This window comes from Atta colombica, unplaced genomic scaffold (assembly GCF_001594045.1).
Source record: "Atta colombica isolate Treedump-2 unplaced genomic scaffold, Acol1.0 scaffold270, whole genome shotgun sequence".
Taxonomy (NCBI): Eukaryota; Metazoa; Arthropoda; class Insecta; order Hymenoptera; family Formicidae; genus Atta; species Atta colombica.
In genome coordinates, this window is record NW_017259371.1 from 36,121 (window position 1) to 54,079 (window position 17,959).

Below are 17,959 nucleotides of genomic sequence, written 5' to 3' on the forward strand. Positions count from 1 at the left end.
GTTGAAATCTGTCGAAATACAATATTATCGTGAAATGTATGTTTTATTTGACTAAACATAATAGTCCTTGTGCCAAGACAAAGAGTAGATCGAACTTTATATTTATTTGATGTGACATAATATTCTTTTCTTGAAATGAAATATTTTGATTATCTGTAACAATTTAAATTGAATAAACTATCTTTCTTGCTCGTTCAAGTATATTGAGTGTGAAGATTTAGTTTGACAAAATATTTGTTTCACTTGAAAATTATAATTAATGTAACATAAAAAGTCTTGTCGAAAATTAATGAATTTATTTGATTAAATCGTTATACTTTAAAAATATTTTTTTTTATTTTTCCAATTCAATTTATTATTTGCTGGTCTCGCGTACTTATTCTTGTCTTATTAACTACAATTAATTATTATTGAAAATCACATCGCTGCCAAGATTTGAACCTACGATCCCTAGAACGATAGCCTAACCTTACATTTACGCTGAGCTAATTGCACGCTTGTCGATCGAATCATTACTAATGTTACTTATATCTCTTACTATAACCATTTTTAATTTCATACCTCTGACAGTTTAATATTATTAATCTTTGAAGAGATTATATGGAAATGAAATAATACATGTTTTGATCTTGTCAATTTTCAATCAACATTATCTATTATATACATTGAAAGAAAAGATTGGTTGCTGCAGCAAATTAGATGGTTAAATATGGCATAGCATTTTTAATTGGCTGTAGTAACCAATTTTTGGTTCAATTAGCCAATCAAAATCTTATACTGACATTGCAGATACTAGGCTAACATAACCAATTGGCTGCAGCAACCAATCAAAAATTGGCTGTTGCAACTAATTAAAAATGCTATGCCATATTTTACCTAATTTATTACAACAGCCAATCTTTTCTTTCAATGTAACAAACACGTGGGCACGCAAAAATAATATAATTCATGTCAAATAAGGTATATGGTTAATGCAACAATTTTTTATTCAATTAAACTTAACCGTAGTCCAGTATTAGACTCGTTTACGGCATTTTACGGCACATGAAGGGGATACGGCAAGCAAATTGCCGTCGTGACACAAATGATACACACAAAAGTATAAGCTTATGTCATGTGCAGTCACGATTCAGCTAGCTTCGGTAGAAGAGAGCAGTATTTCTCGCTGGACGCTTATTTCAAGCGAAAATGCTTCGGTTACTCGACGTATATCGAACAATCTGGATAATATGTAATTTTTAATAAATTGTAATCATATGTCCCTCCCATTAATCCTAAATAGTATAAATCACGTCAAAACGCGATAATTTATACGAGATATTAATTGTTTACGATTTTCTATGTGGTGTTATATGCCATATTTATAAATTCTGATTCGCAAGAAATTGGCACGGTTTTTAATCGATAATTTATGAAATTATCGTGTATTTATGTTGAAATAAATCAATGACAAAAATACACATTCGCTTTTCAAGAGATCGATAAAAAATTATTTTAAAATTGCACAACATGCAATGACGAAAGATCAATATTTTTTTAATGTAAATGAAATGTTTTTTAAAAAAATTTGAAAAGTAATGTTTGAAAAGTAATGATGTTGCATTTATCAAATGCGCTTGTCGTAATGATGTTGCATTTATCAAATGCGCTTGTTGTCGATCAATACTTTGTTTTAAATACTTTTTTAACTATTTTTAATTATTATCTAAATATTATGTATAATAAAAATTCTGATAATGAATAAAATTCCGAAAGCGAGACGATTAATCTAATTATAAAAATGTTGTCGATATAATACAAATATAAAAAACATTGCATGTTGCGCAATTTTTAAATAATTTTTTAAAATTGCATCTCCTCCACCGTAAAATGCCGTAAACGAGCCCAATCTGCCGTAGTCTACTTAACAAATTGTACAATTGTTACGAAAATGATTCAATTTTATTTAGTTAACAGGATTACAAAGTTTTCAAGAAAAATCAGTTAAAAGCATCGTATATTTATTTGGATAGTCTCACAGAGTTAACTAAATGCACTTTATACATAAATATATTTTATTGTTTTAAATGCGAGAATTTGCATGAAATTATACCTTTATTATGTGAAATAATGTTTTTATAAATTATATACAGAGAGAAAGATTTCTTTCTAAATTTAATAAATTTTTTAAATGTAATCATTGAAATGATCCAATCATTAAATGGATAAATAAAGATGTGATTATTTAACTTTTTAAGTAATATCTATCACTAAAACAAAATTCTTTGAGAAAAATTTGAATTCTTTGTTCACTGAAAACATTATGTTGTATTATTTAAATATTATGCAACTTATGTTATGTCAATAACATAAGTTGTTAAATAACAATTTTATTAATTCAAATAACTTTTCATAATTTCATTCCATAATTTTTATCATTCCGTAATTTTATATTGTATAACCGTTACTTAAACAAAAATAACCAGATTAAATAAATAAGCTGTAAGAAAGGAAAAATATGAAAAATTATGTAAAATAGTCAAATTTTTTTTTTGGTTGTTCAAACCAAATTTAACTTTTAACTTTATTATTCCATTTAATTAAAGTACAGTATTATTTTATTACAGTTATATCTTTATTACATTAAAAATGCAGCTTTATATACGGTGCAATTGAAGATATAACATTTGTTATGCTTTCAATTCTACCATATTTACAAAGCTAATTTTTATTCAATATTTTATTGATAGCTACACAACATTCATAGAAAATGAATCTATTTATAAAAAATCTCATAAATATGAATATGTTTAATTTATTTTTTCCACTTATATTACACATTAATTACGAATAAAACGTTGATATGTACGGTTTATATAGGGCACAAATTGGAAAATAAATATATTATGTTAATATATATATTATGTTAATATATATATTATGTTAATAACGTTTTTTAAAAAAAGAAATAAAAAATATATAAATAACACACAATAAAGGAATAAGTGGATATCTAAAATATATTTTATTGTATAATTAAAGTTAAATTGTATATTTAAGTTTGACAAATATTTTTTATTTATATGCACAACATATTTAAAATATCCTTAAATTAAACATATTATACAATATATTGATATAAAAGTAACATTCGCAATTGCAAACAATTAATTGAAATAGAACAATTAATTGTAATAGAACATATAGCTAATTTTTCTGTTGTAACATAAGAATTTAAGAAGTTAAAATAAATCATATTTGGTGTACAACTTTGCTTCCACTGTTTTCTTATAGATTGCTTTAGCGGTAAGTGGTGATCGAAATAAATAGATCATAGACGTTATACAATAAACTTGAGCATCTGTCAACATAACTCTATAGAAACATTAGTCGATTTGTGTCTGCATCATAAAGTTATTCTCGATTGAAAATGTCAGTTTACGAGCCAAATTCTCGTCATTTGCGGGAGGATTTAATTTTTTGCTTCAATATGAAGAAATCTGTGGCTGAGGCTCATCGAATGCTCTCAAATACTTATAGTGAGGCCGCTATTAGTGAAAGAACGTGAGTGGTTTCAACACTTCAAGAACGGTGATTTTGACGTCTAAGGTCATGCTCTGTATTTGGCGGGACCAGCTCGGCGGAGGGTATTATGAACTGTTAAAATCGATTGAAACAATCACAGGCGGTCAGTATTGAACGCAATTGATGCGTTTGAGCCGAGCATTGAAAGACAAACGACCGCAATACAACGAGAGACACGATAAAGTGATTTTGCAGCATGACAATGCTCGACCCCATGTTGCGAAAGTCAAGACATACTTGGAAACGTTGAAATGGGAAGTCCTACCCCACCCGCAGTATTCTCCAGACGTTGCTCCCTCTGACTATCACTTGTTTCGATCAATGGCACACGGCCTGGCTGACCAGCACTTCCGGTCTTATGAAGAAGTAAAAAATTGGATAGCCTCAAAAGATGAGGTTTTTCGACGCGGGATTCGTACGCTACCCGAAAGATGGGAGAAAGTAGTGGCTTGCGATGGACAACTTTGAATCATAAATGTATAACCAATTTTTTACAATAAAGCCTCGAATTTCGGAAAAAAAAACGGCGGAAGCAAAATTGTACACCTAATAGATGCGACGAACAATGCTTTGAATACGAACAGTGCATTTTCGCAAACAAACATAATGAAAAGGTGTTAGAATATTATGATATTCTAGATATGTCACGATGTTGCAACGTGTGTGAACGAGTCATGTGCAAATGCTCCATGGAAGAGTGCGACGTGATCTAAAATTGTGAAAAGACATGAAAAATCATGAGTGAGTGAAACACGAACTGTTGGAGCAGTGCGGCCAGGTCGCTACTCTGGTGGAGTGTTTCACGTGGCTGCAACGATGCGACGAGTGCATCGAGCAACTCGAAGAACTTTATCGTGCCAAGTGTCCGCGCTTCGCCATTAGACACAGATAATCCGTGCTGGCGAGGATCGCGCGACTCGTGCAAAGTCGCAATTGAAGCGACGTTTCGTGCACATTGATGGTGAGTACGCGTGTAGCAACGAACGATCTCTTGTCTGGCGAGAGATCGACATCGTGTTCGAGAGTCGTATATATATATATTGACAGGTGCGGTGATAAACTCTAATCACATCGAGCGGCGATGGTTTTTAGAAGACGCTGAAAATGTTGCTCTAGAACGAGTGCGAGACGCTGTAGAAAGATACGGTAGTGTAAAAGTGAACACCGCGTTCAATGGTGAGTTCGCAATGAAAGATAAACGTACTAATAAGAGGATAGTTACAAAAAACAGCGAGATATACCGATACACCGATTTGCGCGTGTGGTACGAGCAGCACGTCATCGAGCCTATCCTAGCATCGCTCGAAGAGTTCTAGGAACGCGACAGCGGATGGGCATTGTCACGTATATTGAATTTGATTATCAATGTGAACAAACTAAATCCCCTGCCCGCGGGATGTCACATCGAAGTGCCACGAGAAATAGCGACGAAACGAGCGGTAATCAGTGTTTATATGACGGACAATGCGTATTTCGCGTGGAAAGTATACGGAGCGGGTTTTATCCACATTATACGACAATATTGAATCTCACAAACATTGAGTTTCCAATGACTTTAAAAGATATTTCTAAATTCGAACGGTTGAAGCGGTGTCGATCAACGTGTATCGAGAATAAACAAGTCGTTTCTCGGCTCACCGATAACAAGAAGGAGAAGCATGTCAATGCTTCCTATATTTACTCCTTCCTATATTTGCTCCTATATTTACAAGATTCACACAACGACAACCTTGGCCACTTTGCATGGATAAAAAATATATCGCAGATTAATGGGAAAAAAAACAAGAAATTTTTCTGCGATCGGTAACTATAATAAGAAAAGCCAATAAAAAAAAAATAGTAAAAAAAGAAATAATGAAAAATGATTTCTCTATTACTTACAGGTGTCTCCATTATTTCAGTTCGTGCGAAAAATTGCAATTGCACGAAGTGGACTGCCAGAAGATCAACGACTGTGCCATACTACAGAGCAAGGACGACAAGTGGCTCGAATTTGATAACTACAGCAACCGAGAACGAGTACCGTTCATCGTCTACGCCGACCTGGAATGCGTCCTACGTAAGACAGAATCCGACAAGAAAGACGCATACGCGTCATACGCGTATCAGCGGCATGAAGCGTTTAGCATAGGCTATTACGTACGATTCGCGTACGACGACACATTATCGTCGTATTACTTCCATCGCGATGAAGATTGTATAATCTGGTCGCGCAACAACTCAACGATTTGGCACATCGCGTGAAAAATATCGTATCTGCCAATGGAAACGTTGTCTAAACAGCAATGGGAAACATACTGTAGCGCGACGCGTTGTCACATCTGCGAGAAACCGTTCGCGCCGGACGATACGCGAGTCCGCGATCATTGTAATCTCACCGGTAGATACCGCGGTCCAACGCATTCAAATTGTAACTTAAATTATAAAAATTCATTCTATATTCCGATCGTATTTCATAATTTATCGGGCTATGATGCTCATTTTATAATTAAAGAAATTGCTACTGCATACGATGGATGTAGATATACTACCGATAACGAAGAAAAAATATATTTCATTCACCAAACATATCCATAGCACTAAAAACAAAACTGAAAAGAATTTTCAGAAAAATGATGTAAAATTAAGATTCATTGATTCTTTCAAATTTCTAAATGCAAGCCTCGATAAATTGGCGTCGTATCTCGACAAAGATAAATTAAAAATTGTACGTTCTGAATTTTGCAAGCTCAGCGCGGAGGATTTCGATCTTTTTACAAAAGGTGTCTTTCCGTACGAGTACATTGACTGCATCGAAAAATTGCAGGACACGCGCTTACCACCGCGCGAATTATTTTTCAATTCGTTGACAGGCGATACCGTATCCGAGAGCGATTACGCTCACGCATAGCAACGATTCTCTATCCGAACGGCGAGTACAGTGATTTGTACTTGAAAACTAATGTCTTGTTATTAGCCGATATTTTCGAAAATTTCCGCAATAATTGCATCGCGAGTTACTGTCTCGATCCCGCGCATTATTATACATTGCCAGGTTTCACGTGGGACGCCATGCTGAAACATACACATGTAAGATTTGAGTTGCTCATCGAGCGCGGTATACGTGACGGTCTCAATGTTCCAGCAGATACGCACAGGCTAATAACATGCGTTCGTTCGATCCATCGAAACTTCATGTACTTCATGTACTACGATGTGAATAATTTGTGCGAATGAGCGATGTGTCAATCTTTGCCATACACCGAATTTCAATGGATCGAAGACGCTGCGAACTTTGATGTGAGCGCGATCGCTCCGGATTCATCCACCGATTATATTCTCAAGATCGATCTCGAGTATCCGCAGCATCTACATGACCGACACACTGACCTTTCTGCCCAACGCGCGATAAACCGCCCGGCAAGCGCGAAGATAAACTTCTAGCGACATTGTACGATAAGTAGCGTTACGTCATCCACTCTCGCAACTTGCAGCAATGTACTCGTCACGGTCTTCGTGTAACAAAGATCCACCGGGTGCTACAATTCGCTCAATCTCCATGACTCCGCGATTACATTGAATACTCAATATACAATTTAGAACGCGCGCAAAAAATGATTTCGAAAAAAAACTTTGTATAAACTTTGTATAAACTAATAAACAACGCGGTATTCGGTAAGACTATGGAGAATATGCGCAATCACGTTGATGTAAAATTAATAACAAAATGGGACGAACGGTACGGCGCGGAGGCAATGATCGCGAAACCAAATTTTCACAGCCGCAGTGTCTTTGCGGAAAATTTGATCGCCGTCGAAATGCGCAAACTCGAGGTAAAGTTCAACAAGCCGATTTACGTGGGTATGTGCATACTCAACATATCGAAAGTCTGCTTGTACGAATTTCACTACGAGTACATGTCACCATGTATCGCGATAAATGCAAGATCATGTACCAACACGGACAGTTTCATTTATCATATAGAATGCGACGATGTTTACAAGAATATGAAACGCGATATCGCTAGATTCGACACGATTCGGCAGACAACGTGTACGGTATGCCTCTCGCAAACAAAAAAGTATCCGGCTTGATGAAGGATGAAAATAATGATGCGATAATGACCGAATTGGACTGAGAGCGAAGATGTACGCGGTGAGAGTGGACGGCAAGAAGGACATTAAAAAAATGAAAGGTATAAAGAATAACGTAGTAGCGCGAACGATAACGTTCGATGATTACATGCGGTGTTTGAACGAAGAGATCGAAATGACTCGCCATCAATACGATCGTGTATACGATCTAAATTACACGAGGTGTACACAATATCCGTATCGAAAATCGCTCTGAATTCATACGATAACAAACGATACGTCTCAGACTCGACAGAGATGTTACCGTGGGGGCGTTAGGGGATACCTTTGTAATATATGTTACTATTATGTATTACTTATTGTAATTTACACTTTTTTCACATTTATTCAAGTATTATTAACATTTTTATGTAATAGCATTTATTATTAGTATTACGATTATTATACTTTCATATAATACATATCATATGTTTTTAACATTTATATACTACTAGTATTTCAATTTTACATTTTATGTATCCCATATTTCTTTTTATCATTTATGCATATTACTATTATGTACCACTATTATTTTAATATACACGTAATGCATTTTTTTTTTTTCACATAAGTATTATTATTATGTTTTATGTAATATCATTTATTATATATTACTATTTTTTCATTTCATATATCAGACATATATATCTATATAAGTGTACAATTTTGCTTCCGCCATTTTTTTTCCGAAATTCGAGGCTTTATTGTAAAAAACTGATTATACATTTATGATTCAAAGTTGTCCATCGCAAGTCACTACTTTCTCCCATCTTTCGGGTAGCGTACGAATCCCGCGTCGAAAAAACTGGTCATCTTTTGAGGCTATCCACGACCAATTTTTTACTTCTTCATAAGACCGGAAGTGCTGGTTAGCCAGGCCGTGTACCATTGATCGAAACAAGTGATAGTCAGAGGGAGCAACGTCTGGAGAATACGGCGGGTGGGGTAGGACTTCCCATTTCAACGTTTCCAAGTATGTCTTGACCACTTTCGCAACATGGGGTCGAACATTGTCATGCTGCAAAATCACTTTATCGTGTCTCTCATTGTATTGCGGCCGTTTGTCTTTCAATGCTCGGCTCAAACGCATCAATTGCGTTCGATACCGATCGCCTGTGATTGTTTCAGTCGGTTTTAACAGTTCATAATACACTACGCCGAGTTGGTCCCACCAAATACAGAGCATGACCTTGGACGTCAAAATCACCGTTCTTGAAGCGTTGAAACCACTCATGACACGTTCTTTCACTAATAGCAGCCTCACCATAAGTATTTGAGAGCATTCGATGAGCCTCAGCCGCAGATTTCTTCATATTGAAGCAAAAAATTAAAACCTCCCGCAAATGACGAGAATTTGGCTCGTAAACTGACATTTTCAATCGAAAATAACTTTATGATGCAGACACAAATCGACTAATGTTTCTATGGGGTTATGTTGACAGATGCCCAAGTTTATTATATGACGTTTATGATCTATTTATTTCGACCATCACTTACCGCTAAAGCTATCTATAGGAAAACGGCGGAAGCAAAGTTGTACACCTAATATATATTCCAAAACGAAGATGGAAAGGATAATAAAAAAAAAAAAACGTTTATATATTTATATTGATATATTTTTTATATGTAGAAATAAAAATACATGAATCAAAATTTTATCAAATGACATTGTTTTTGTGTATCCATGAATTGTGCGATCCATCGAATCCCAACCATTTGACGTACACCTTATCTGCTTTCCTACGCAGTACTTTCTCCACAAGATACACGGATGAGTAGCGCGATGCAACTCATGCTCGTAAAACGCTCCAGCGACGGATTTTTCGCAATAATCCTCGAGTAGATAGGTTACGGGATTGGTACGCTGTATCTTAATGATTGTAAACACCTCGGTGGTCCAATTTGGTAACCCTTCTCAAAAATCGTGTACTTGCTCACGAATCGCCACTTTAAATTTTGACGAACCAGCAACTTTATCGCGCTGTACACCGTGTCCAAGAGTCTTTCGGCGATCGCGGGAGTTACGTCAGCAGATCGCATGCCGATAATCCGATACTTACGCGCGTTGTAATCTGACACGAGACGCGGTAGCTCGTCGATCCACTTATAATTGCCGTTGAGTGTAAACATCTTCCACATGTCGTTTTTGAGCGTGCGATTGAACCGCTCGACTACTGACGCTTTCAACGTCGAATACGTGAAATAGTGATTAACGTCGTGTTTTTTCAAGATTTTCTGCACATCGGCGTTGTAAAATTCCTTCTCCATATCCGTTTGTGAATTTTTCGGACATCTTCCACTCGCTCGAATTATCTCAGCAATAACATTAGCCTTCGCTAATTTCGCTTCCACCCTTGTTCTTGAGCGATATGGCCCATGCCATGCATACTTGTCAACACATCGATGACGGTGAGTATGTAATGGCCTCTGTTGAAGCCTGAGTACGGACGCATCTCGACGATATCAGCCTGCCACAGATCGTATCCTCGAACTATAACGCGCCTTCGCGGAAAATTTTTTCTCGCCGGAGCATGCAATTCCTCGAGTTGACGTCTCTCGGAGCTAATTTTTCTCTTTTCGCTGAATCTCTTTTTCATGATTCAACGCGTAATACACAGAGCAAAAGAATTTCTTTTTTTCTCACTGACACCACTCGACTCGTTTCTACACGTGATTTAATTTGTAATAAGACTACCTTCGCGAAGTTCCTCGACAACATCTCGTTGTCGTGAGGTTGTTGCTCGCTCGGTGCGAAGCGTCGAGCAATCGTAGACGATCCACCAGTTCGTTGGGATCATCCCAATGCACGTAATCAATCGCGTTGTTATTCAATATCATTGCATGAAGTAATCCCTTTCCAGATTTCTTCTTCTGTTTCTTGGGTGTGATCGACATTAACGGCGCGATTACATATTTGTACTTGTATCCCCTGTTGCTCAATAATCGGCCCTGCGATTGATGCTTGTATTTGTGCGCGTTTGTTGCCAGGAGCATGCTCTTGTACTTGTTCATATCGTCTTTCGTATAAAGGAGATCATCGGGAATTCTCTTGAAAATCAACTCATAAAAACCAGGTGTACCAACGTATCGTACACCATCGATAATTATGTTGTCCGCATCATCCACATCGAAACGTTTATTGCCAAACATCAATCCATCCTTGTGTAGGTAAACGCGTACACATAATTTACATCGCTCTTCTGTTTATCTCACGTTCCTCTCAGGATAGTCTCGACGTACTTTTGACCCAGCGGGCCTAAGTCGGCTCGTAATGCTTCTTGACCTTTCGACATTTCGAAAACATTGTTCAACGACTCTATCGTCGGTACGATTTTGCTACGCGGTATGAAAGTTATCGGCTGTACACGATCGTGCGATCGATTATCGGATTTACGCGGGATCGCGGAACGCTCGAACATCTCGCTTGCTTTCTCTTCCTCCTCCTCCTTCTCCTCCTCTTTTCTCTTACACTTGGAAGCAGATGCTACGTTATCGTCGCGCGACTGTCTCTTTATCGCGCGCACGGGACTGTCAACAATCTGCTGCAGAGGTTTGATAATAGGTTTAAAATGCCTGTCCAATGCCATGTCCTCCTCGATTCTACCGGTCTTTAGAGCGCGATGTTTTTTGCTCGTCTTCTCAATCTCCTGCAATTTTTTTCACGCGCGCGCACAGCTATGTTCATCTCTGGCGAAGTATCGACAACGACTAGTCACGTTACAGTATAGCGAATTCGTTAAATCCCTTTCTGTATCTCCCGTCTTTAAGCGCACTGTCCTTGTCTATCACTAAAAATCCATATTTTTTTTTATCAATAGTCGCGACACAACAAACAAAATTCATCGTATAAAATACATATCGGTATTTACATGATTGTTGTAAACGTGTTTCAAGTTGGTACAATCCTGTTTGAACAGGATCAACAGGTTCGCATTGTCGCGTGTTTAGTATCTTCGCGTACGTCTGACAGAGATAGAAGCAGTCAATGTTCGAATGGCGACCCATCGAAAAGTATTCTCTCATCGCCTGCTTGTCGCATGCTACGTCATCAAAGATAAAAATAGAATTTGGGCGCGCCTCGCTCGGTGGAACGACATCGCTGTTGTTGGAGAACGTAAAGTAGGAGCCGATTTCGTCGATAGACGTAAGTAAATTTTCGAGATATCGATACTTTGGCTGTTGCAGTGATTTTGAGTAGACGTACATATTCTCAAAACGTATGCTATTTGGACTCTCGAGCAAGCTTATGAGAACGTTGGTTTTACCACAATTCGACAGGCCGCGCGTATAGTACTCGGCAGTATTTCGCCGTGCTTGCGCTTCTCCGCGTTGCTTCCCATCATTCGCGATTTCGCGTCACAATTTGTGATGTATGTCGTTAATGGTTGCAGCACGAATTTCATGCTCACACTAAAGACTGCGCTTTTGAATGACTATTTAAAGGTGCGCAAATCCGCGAATCGTGCAGTAGCAAAATGTATCTTGCGCTATGTCCTTCCGATATTCGAGACTTGAGCGTCGAGCAACTGCAATATATACCGAGGTCGTACTCTTACGCATGTACAGCGATTACATCGAACACGTCTGGGACAAGCTTCCGGAACACGTGAAGGCAGATTCGGAGGTTCGAACTTATCGTCGCTGTGACAAGCACTACAATCAACCGTGGCAGCGGACACACATCAACGGCCCTGCATCGAAGATAAAGGACTGTAACGAATGTTAGCATCGCGCGGTCTGTTGAATCGAGCAATAAACGCGCTTCCTTTCGAGTTACATATTCCGGGCTACCAGTTTTGCGGCCCGGGCACTCGGCTTACGAAGCGACTAGCCAGAGGTGACGAGGGCATAAATCCGCTGGACGCGGCGTGCCGAGAACACGACATTGCGTATTCTCGGAGCAACGATCTCACCGATAGACACGCGGCGAACAAGGTACTCGTCGATAAAGCGCTAGGACGCGTCGTCGCGAAAGATTCGGCTCTGAGTGAGAGAGCAGCCGCAGCTGCCGTCTGGGCAGCGATGAAAGCCAAGACCAAGATCGGCATGAAACCGAAGAAGAAGACGACGAAAAAAAAGATGATGAAAAAGCGGATACTTCCAACAGCGAAACGAGGTGATGCGTTACCATTTCTACCAATATTGGGCGCGCTCGGATCCTGGAACGGCCAGCATGGCGAAAGCGGTAAATAACAGCAAAGCCGCGCGACATCAACTCGAAGTGTAACGTCACGATCGCGCGATGGAGTAGAGTCGCGGACTATATCTCGCTCCGTACAAATACGGATCTCGGTCCATACAAACATGGACAGGGTAGCTGCAAAGAAAAAAAAAACGTCGAAAAGACGATTAAAATGCCATCTGGCGCAATTACCAATGTGCAATTGAACGAGTTCGCGAGACGTATGCGTGTACCATACTTTAGAGGCGTTTTTATGCGTAACACGTTATCGACGAACACCACGCACCGAAACGAAAACGGTTTCGTAAATCTGGATAATGCGACGGGGCTTGGTACTCACTGAATAGCGTACGTGAAGAGAAACAACCGCGTGTACTTTGACAGTTTCGGTAATCTTCGACCGCCCAAGGAACTGCGATATTTCGGAAACGATGCTATGACGATAGAGTACAATCGCACGTCCTATCAGAGTTTCTGTGAACAGATGTGCCTACGGTTTCTATAAACGGTAGATGCGCGTGAATTTAAAAAGCTCGACAAGATGCTGTGAAATCTTAATATTAGTCGAACGCTTTTTCCGACATGTCGTTGACACTTATGCTGAGTAGGAAGAGCACTGTCCTTGCGGCGAACTACTTTCCTGTCATAGATTTGAGTGATGGAGATTACGAGCTCGATCTGGCGATTATCCCGATATCGAATGTGAATGAAACGAACAACAAATTTTATTATATATAATTTTATTTCGCCAAAGATGACGTGGAAATTACAATTCTCGAAAGGAATTCATATGAAGTGCGAGACATAAATGAATTTTTGAAACGCGCGATTTTACAGAAACGTTCACACCGCGACGCGCTTGAAACCGTTGACGTAGTGCGTGGTGGACAACAACAACAACAACAACAACACTGATGACGATAATAGTGAAAGTGGAGAATACCCGATTACGCTCCGCGCAAACACGATGAGATGCGAGATTAGATGTGCATAGAATAAACTTTGGCAAGCCCAACAGCATTGGATCGCTGCTGGGATTCTCATCGAAGCGACTGCGAAGGTGGTACGAATCGGACGTGTCGATCAACATGAATGTAAACGTTATCCGCGTAGAGTGTAACGTGACCGCGGGCGCGTACGGCAAAAACGTGCACACGATACACGAATTTTCGCCGAGTGTGCCTTCAGGATATAAGATATCGGAGAGGCCGGCGCAGATCATTTACCTGCCGATCATCGCACGGAGCGTTACGGATCTAACAATATGCATCGTCGACTAGAACGGACGATTGCTCGATTCGAGGAGAAGAGATCACCGTTAGATTGTACATACGACGGCGACAGTGATAATTCGAGCGTGAGAAGCTCGTGCTGAACGGAACGGAGCGTACGCAGAGAGCTAACGCATTCTTTACAAGGCCAGTGACGTCACATTTCGATAACACTCGCTCATCCAGCTGCATCAGACAAAAGAAGAAGAAAAAGAAGAAGCTTAGCGTGTCAAATGTTACATTTTTAAAGTCTTTGGGATTCGCGGTGCGCAACATTTGAGATGACTGATATCCTAAACATTAAAGACGAGCCGATCTTCGACGATTGCATCGTCAAGATTGAGACTCACGTACAACCCGTTCGCCAACACAACGTTCGGATACAGCGATGAAATAAAAATACCCATACAGCAACAGGATCTGTTCACACTATCGTACGAAAGCTTTCTGTACATCGAGGGAAAACTGACGAAGAACAAAAGTGGTCCAGAGTGCTCATGTGACATTGGGAAATAATTGGATCACATTCATTTTCGAAGAGATTCGATATGAACTCAATGGTGTGGAGATTGATCGTAACAGAAACGTGCATAACTAGCACATTCAAAAACTATGTAACAGTGTCATCCGACAGAAGCGTTATTCTGCGAAATGCCGGCTGGGATGCGCAGACTGCGGCCGGAAATTTATTTTCTGTGTACCGCTCTACGTACTGGGATTTTGCGAAGATTACAAACGCATCGTGATCAACGCTCGTCACAAGTTGATTTTAATACGAGCGCGTAATGACAACAATTGTCTGATGAGAGATCCGGCGACAGAACCAAAACTGCTCGAATTATTCAAAGTACAGTAGCGAATGCCGCACATGTTATTGAGCGAGATAAATAAGTTGTCGATGCTACGCGCTTTAGAAAGCGGACGATATCTGAGTATGGCTTTTCGCTTGTGGGATTTGTACGAGTTTCCGCTCTTGCAGAGCACAACCAAACATTCATGGGCCATCAAGACGGTTACTCAACGAGAAGCCACGCTCATTTTCGCTATGCAAACAGATCGAAAAAACGTCATGTCTGAAGATATAAGTCGATTCGACGATTGCAAATTAATCAATGCGAAACTCTATCTGAATTCGGAATGTTATCCGTATGATGACTTGAATCTGGATTTTGATAAAAACAGATGTGCGATTCTGTATGATTTGTACGCGCGTTTCTGCAAGGGCTACGAGTATCTCGAGCCGAGTCTCACCTTTATGACTTTTTTATGTAATGCCCCGTTCGTGATCATCGATTGCTCTCGACAGAACAAATCGGTCAAGAGTGGCACCGTGGACATGCGATTAGACTTTGAATATAAGGAGAATGTTCCTGCAAATATAACAGCCTATTGTCTCATCATACACGTTTGCGTTCAGTATAATCCATTGACCAACGTTGTGCGCAAAATCACCTAAGCGCACTTCCGACATGATATAAAATCTACGATACGTATTCGACCGCATTCGATCGCAATCTTCTCAACAACATGCTCGTGCCAACGTTCGTGGATCTGCAAGGATTCATCGTTAACAAAAAATTTATTGTGAAGGAAGAAGCGGTATTGAAACAAGGGACTTTTTACACATTACATTTTTACAAGTCCCGTGTCATGGAAATTTTTGACAAGATCCGACAGGTCTTGCGCTTCCTGATTGAGTGCTTGTTACCATGGATTGCGGTGGGAGAACGGAATGGTTCCATACAACGAGGCGAAACGTCTGATCACGACAGCTGTATTTGAACATGATGTTATCGTGTACGTTAAGGGACAAACTGTCGCTGTTTCTCGTGAAAGGGCCTCTACGAGCAGCAATGGAATATTTACAAGATGCTACGAAACGAATATAAAGATAATTTTATAAGCATTGGACCGCTAATCGTCAATGTTTGCACGCTGAATGATGCTACGCTCGTACGTCTCGATTCTTCCGTACGCATTACGATGACGAAAACGACACTACAACGTATGTTTGAATTTGGCGGATGTATCGACGTAATGTTCGAGCGATTAGCCCGACTCGTCGATACGGTTGATGCTAAGTATACGCGATTTTATAATATCGCGTCTGAGAACGCTATACGTGATAGTGACATTTTCAATGGGCATCACTCGTCGATTGCGAACTATTGGATTCAGCTTTTAATACGTACAAAAAAAGAAACGATGTAATAACATGTGAATAAAAAATTGTTTCGTTCCCATTATTATGAGGTGTACAACTTTGCTTCCGCCGTTTTCCTATAGATGGCTTTAGCGGTAAGTGGTGGTCGAAATAAATATATCATACAGACGTCATATAATAAACTTGGGCATCTGTCAACATAACCTCATAGAAACATTAGTCGATTTGTGTCTGCATCATAAAGTTTTTCTCGATTGAAAATGTCAGTTTACGAGCCAAATTCTCGTCATTTGCGGGAGGTTTTAATTTTTTGCTTCAATATGAAGAAATCTGCGACTGAGGCTCATCGAATGCTCTCAAATACTTATGGTGAGGCCGCTATTAGTGAAAGAACGTATCGTGAGTGGTTTCAACGCTTCAAGAACGGTGATTTTGACATCGAAGACCGGCTTAGCGGTGGAAGAGAGAAGGTTTTCGAAGATGCAGAATTGGAGGCATTACTTAAGCAAGACTCATGTCAAAATCAAAAAGAATTGGCACGATCATTGGGAGTAACTCAACAAACCATTTCAAAACGCCTCAAAGCCATGGGAATGATTCAGAAGCAAGGAAATTGGGTGCCGTATGAATTGAAGCCGAGAGATGTTGAACGGCGTTTGTTTGCTTGTGAACAGCTGCTTGAAAGGCAAAGACGGAAGGGATTTCTGCATCGCATTGTGACTGGGGACGAAAAATGGGTTCATTACGATAATCCCAAGCGCAGAAAATCATGGGGAGTTCCCGGCCATGCTTCCACGTCGACGGCCAAACCGAATATTCACGGTTCCAAGGTCATGCTCTGTATTTGGTGGGACCAGCTCGGCGTAATGTATTATGAACTGTTAAAACCGACTGAAACAATCACAGGCGATCGGTATCGAACGCAATTGATGCGTTTGAGCCGAGCATTGAAAGACAAACGCAATACAACGAGAGACACGATAAAGTGATTTTGCAGCATGACAATGCTCGACCCCATGTTGCGAAAGTGGTCAAGACATACTTGGAAACGTTGAAATGAGAAGTCCTACCTCACCCGCCGTATTCTTCAGACGTTGCTCCCTCTGACTATCACTTGTTTCGATCAATGGCACATGTCTTGGCTGATGACCAGCACTTCCGGTCTTATGAAGAAATAAAAAATTGGATCAATTCGTGGATAGCCTCAAAAGATGACCAGTTTTTTCGACGCGGGATTCGTACGCTACCCGAAAGATGGGAGAAAGTAGTGGCCAGCGATGGACAATACTTTGAATCATAAATGTATAATCAGTTTTTTACAATAAAGCCTCGAATTTCGGAAAAAAACGGCGGAAGCAAAGTTGTACACCTAATATATATGTACTATACTTTCTTTATTTTCCATCCATTCATCCATCCATTCATTCTATATCTCGACACGCTATCGTACTCCGTTTTAGATAAATAACAGTCACGTTTGTTTTTTTTTGTTGTATCATTGTATCGAATTATATATGTATGTACGCACTTACGCATGTATATACGTATGTATGTATTTATGTATGAACGTATATGTATGAACGTATGTATATTTCCACGTAAGAAAAAAAAAGGAATTATAGATGTTAAAATAATGCAGTGTGAACTTTCAGCAATTCGATGGTGC

At 39.3% G+C, this 17,959-nt stretch overlaps 1 protein-coding gene across 1 annotated transcript; it reads left to right on the forward strand.

Moving 5' to 3' along the window:
- The first annotated feature begins 15,063 nt into the window (after window positions 1–15,063).
- Window positions 15,064–15,585, forward strand: LOC108689598. The gene has a single exon (XM_018196456.1). The coding sequence runs from the start codon at window positions 15,064–15,066 to the stop codon at window positions 15,583–15,585; it is 522 nt and encodes a 173-aa protein (XP_018051945.1).
- Window positions 15,586–17,959: the final 2,374 nt, after the last annotated feature.

What these genes read in the sequence shown, in the direction of transcription:
- LOC108689598 (XM_018196456.1), top strand. Translation starts at nt 15,064, where the DNA reads ATGGCTTTTCGCTTGTGGGATTTGTACGAGTTTCCGCTCTTGCAGAGC.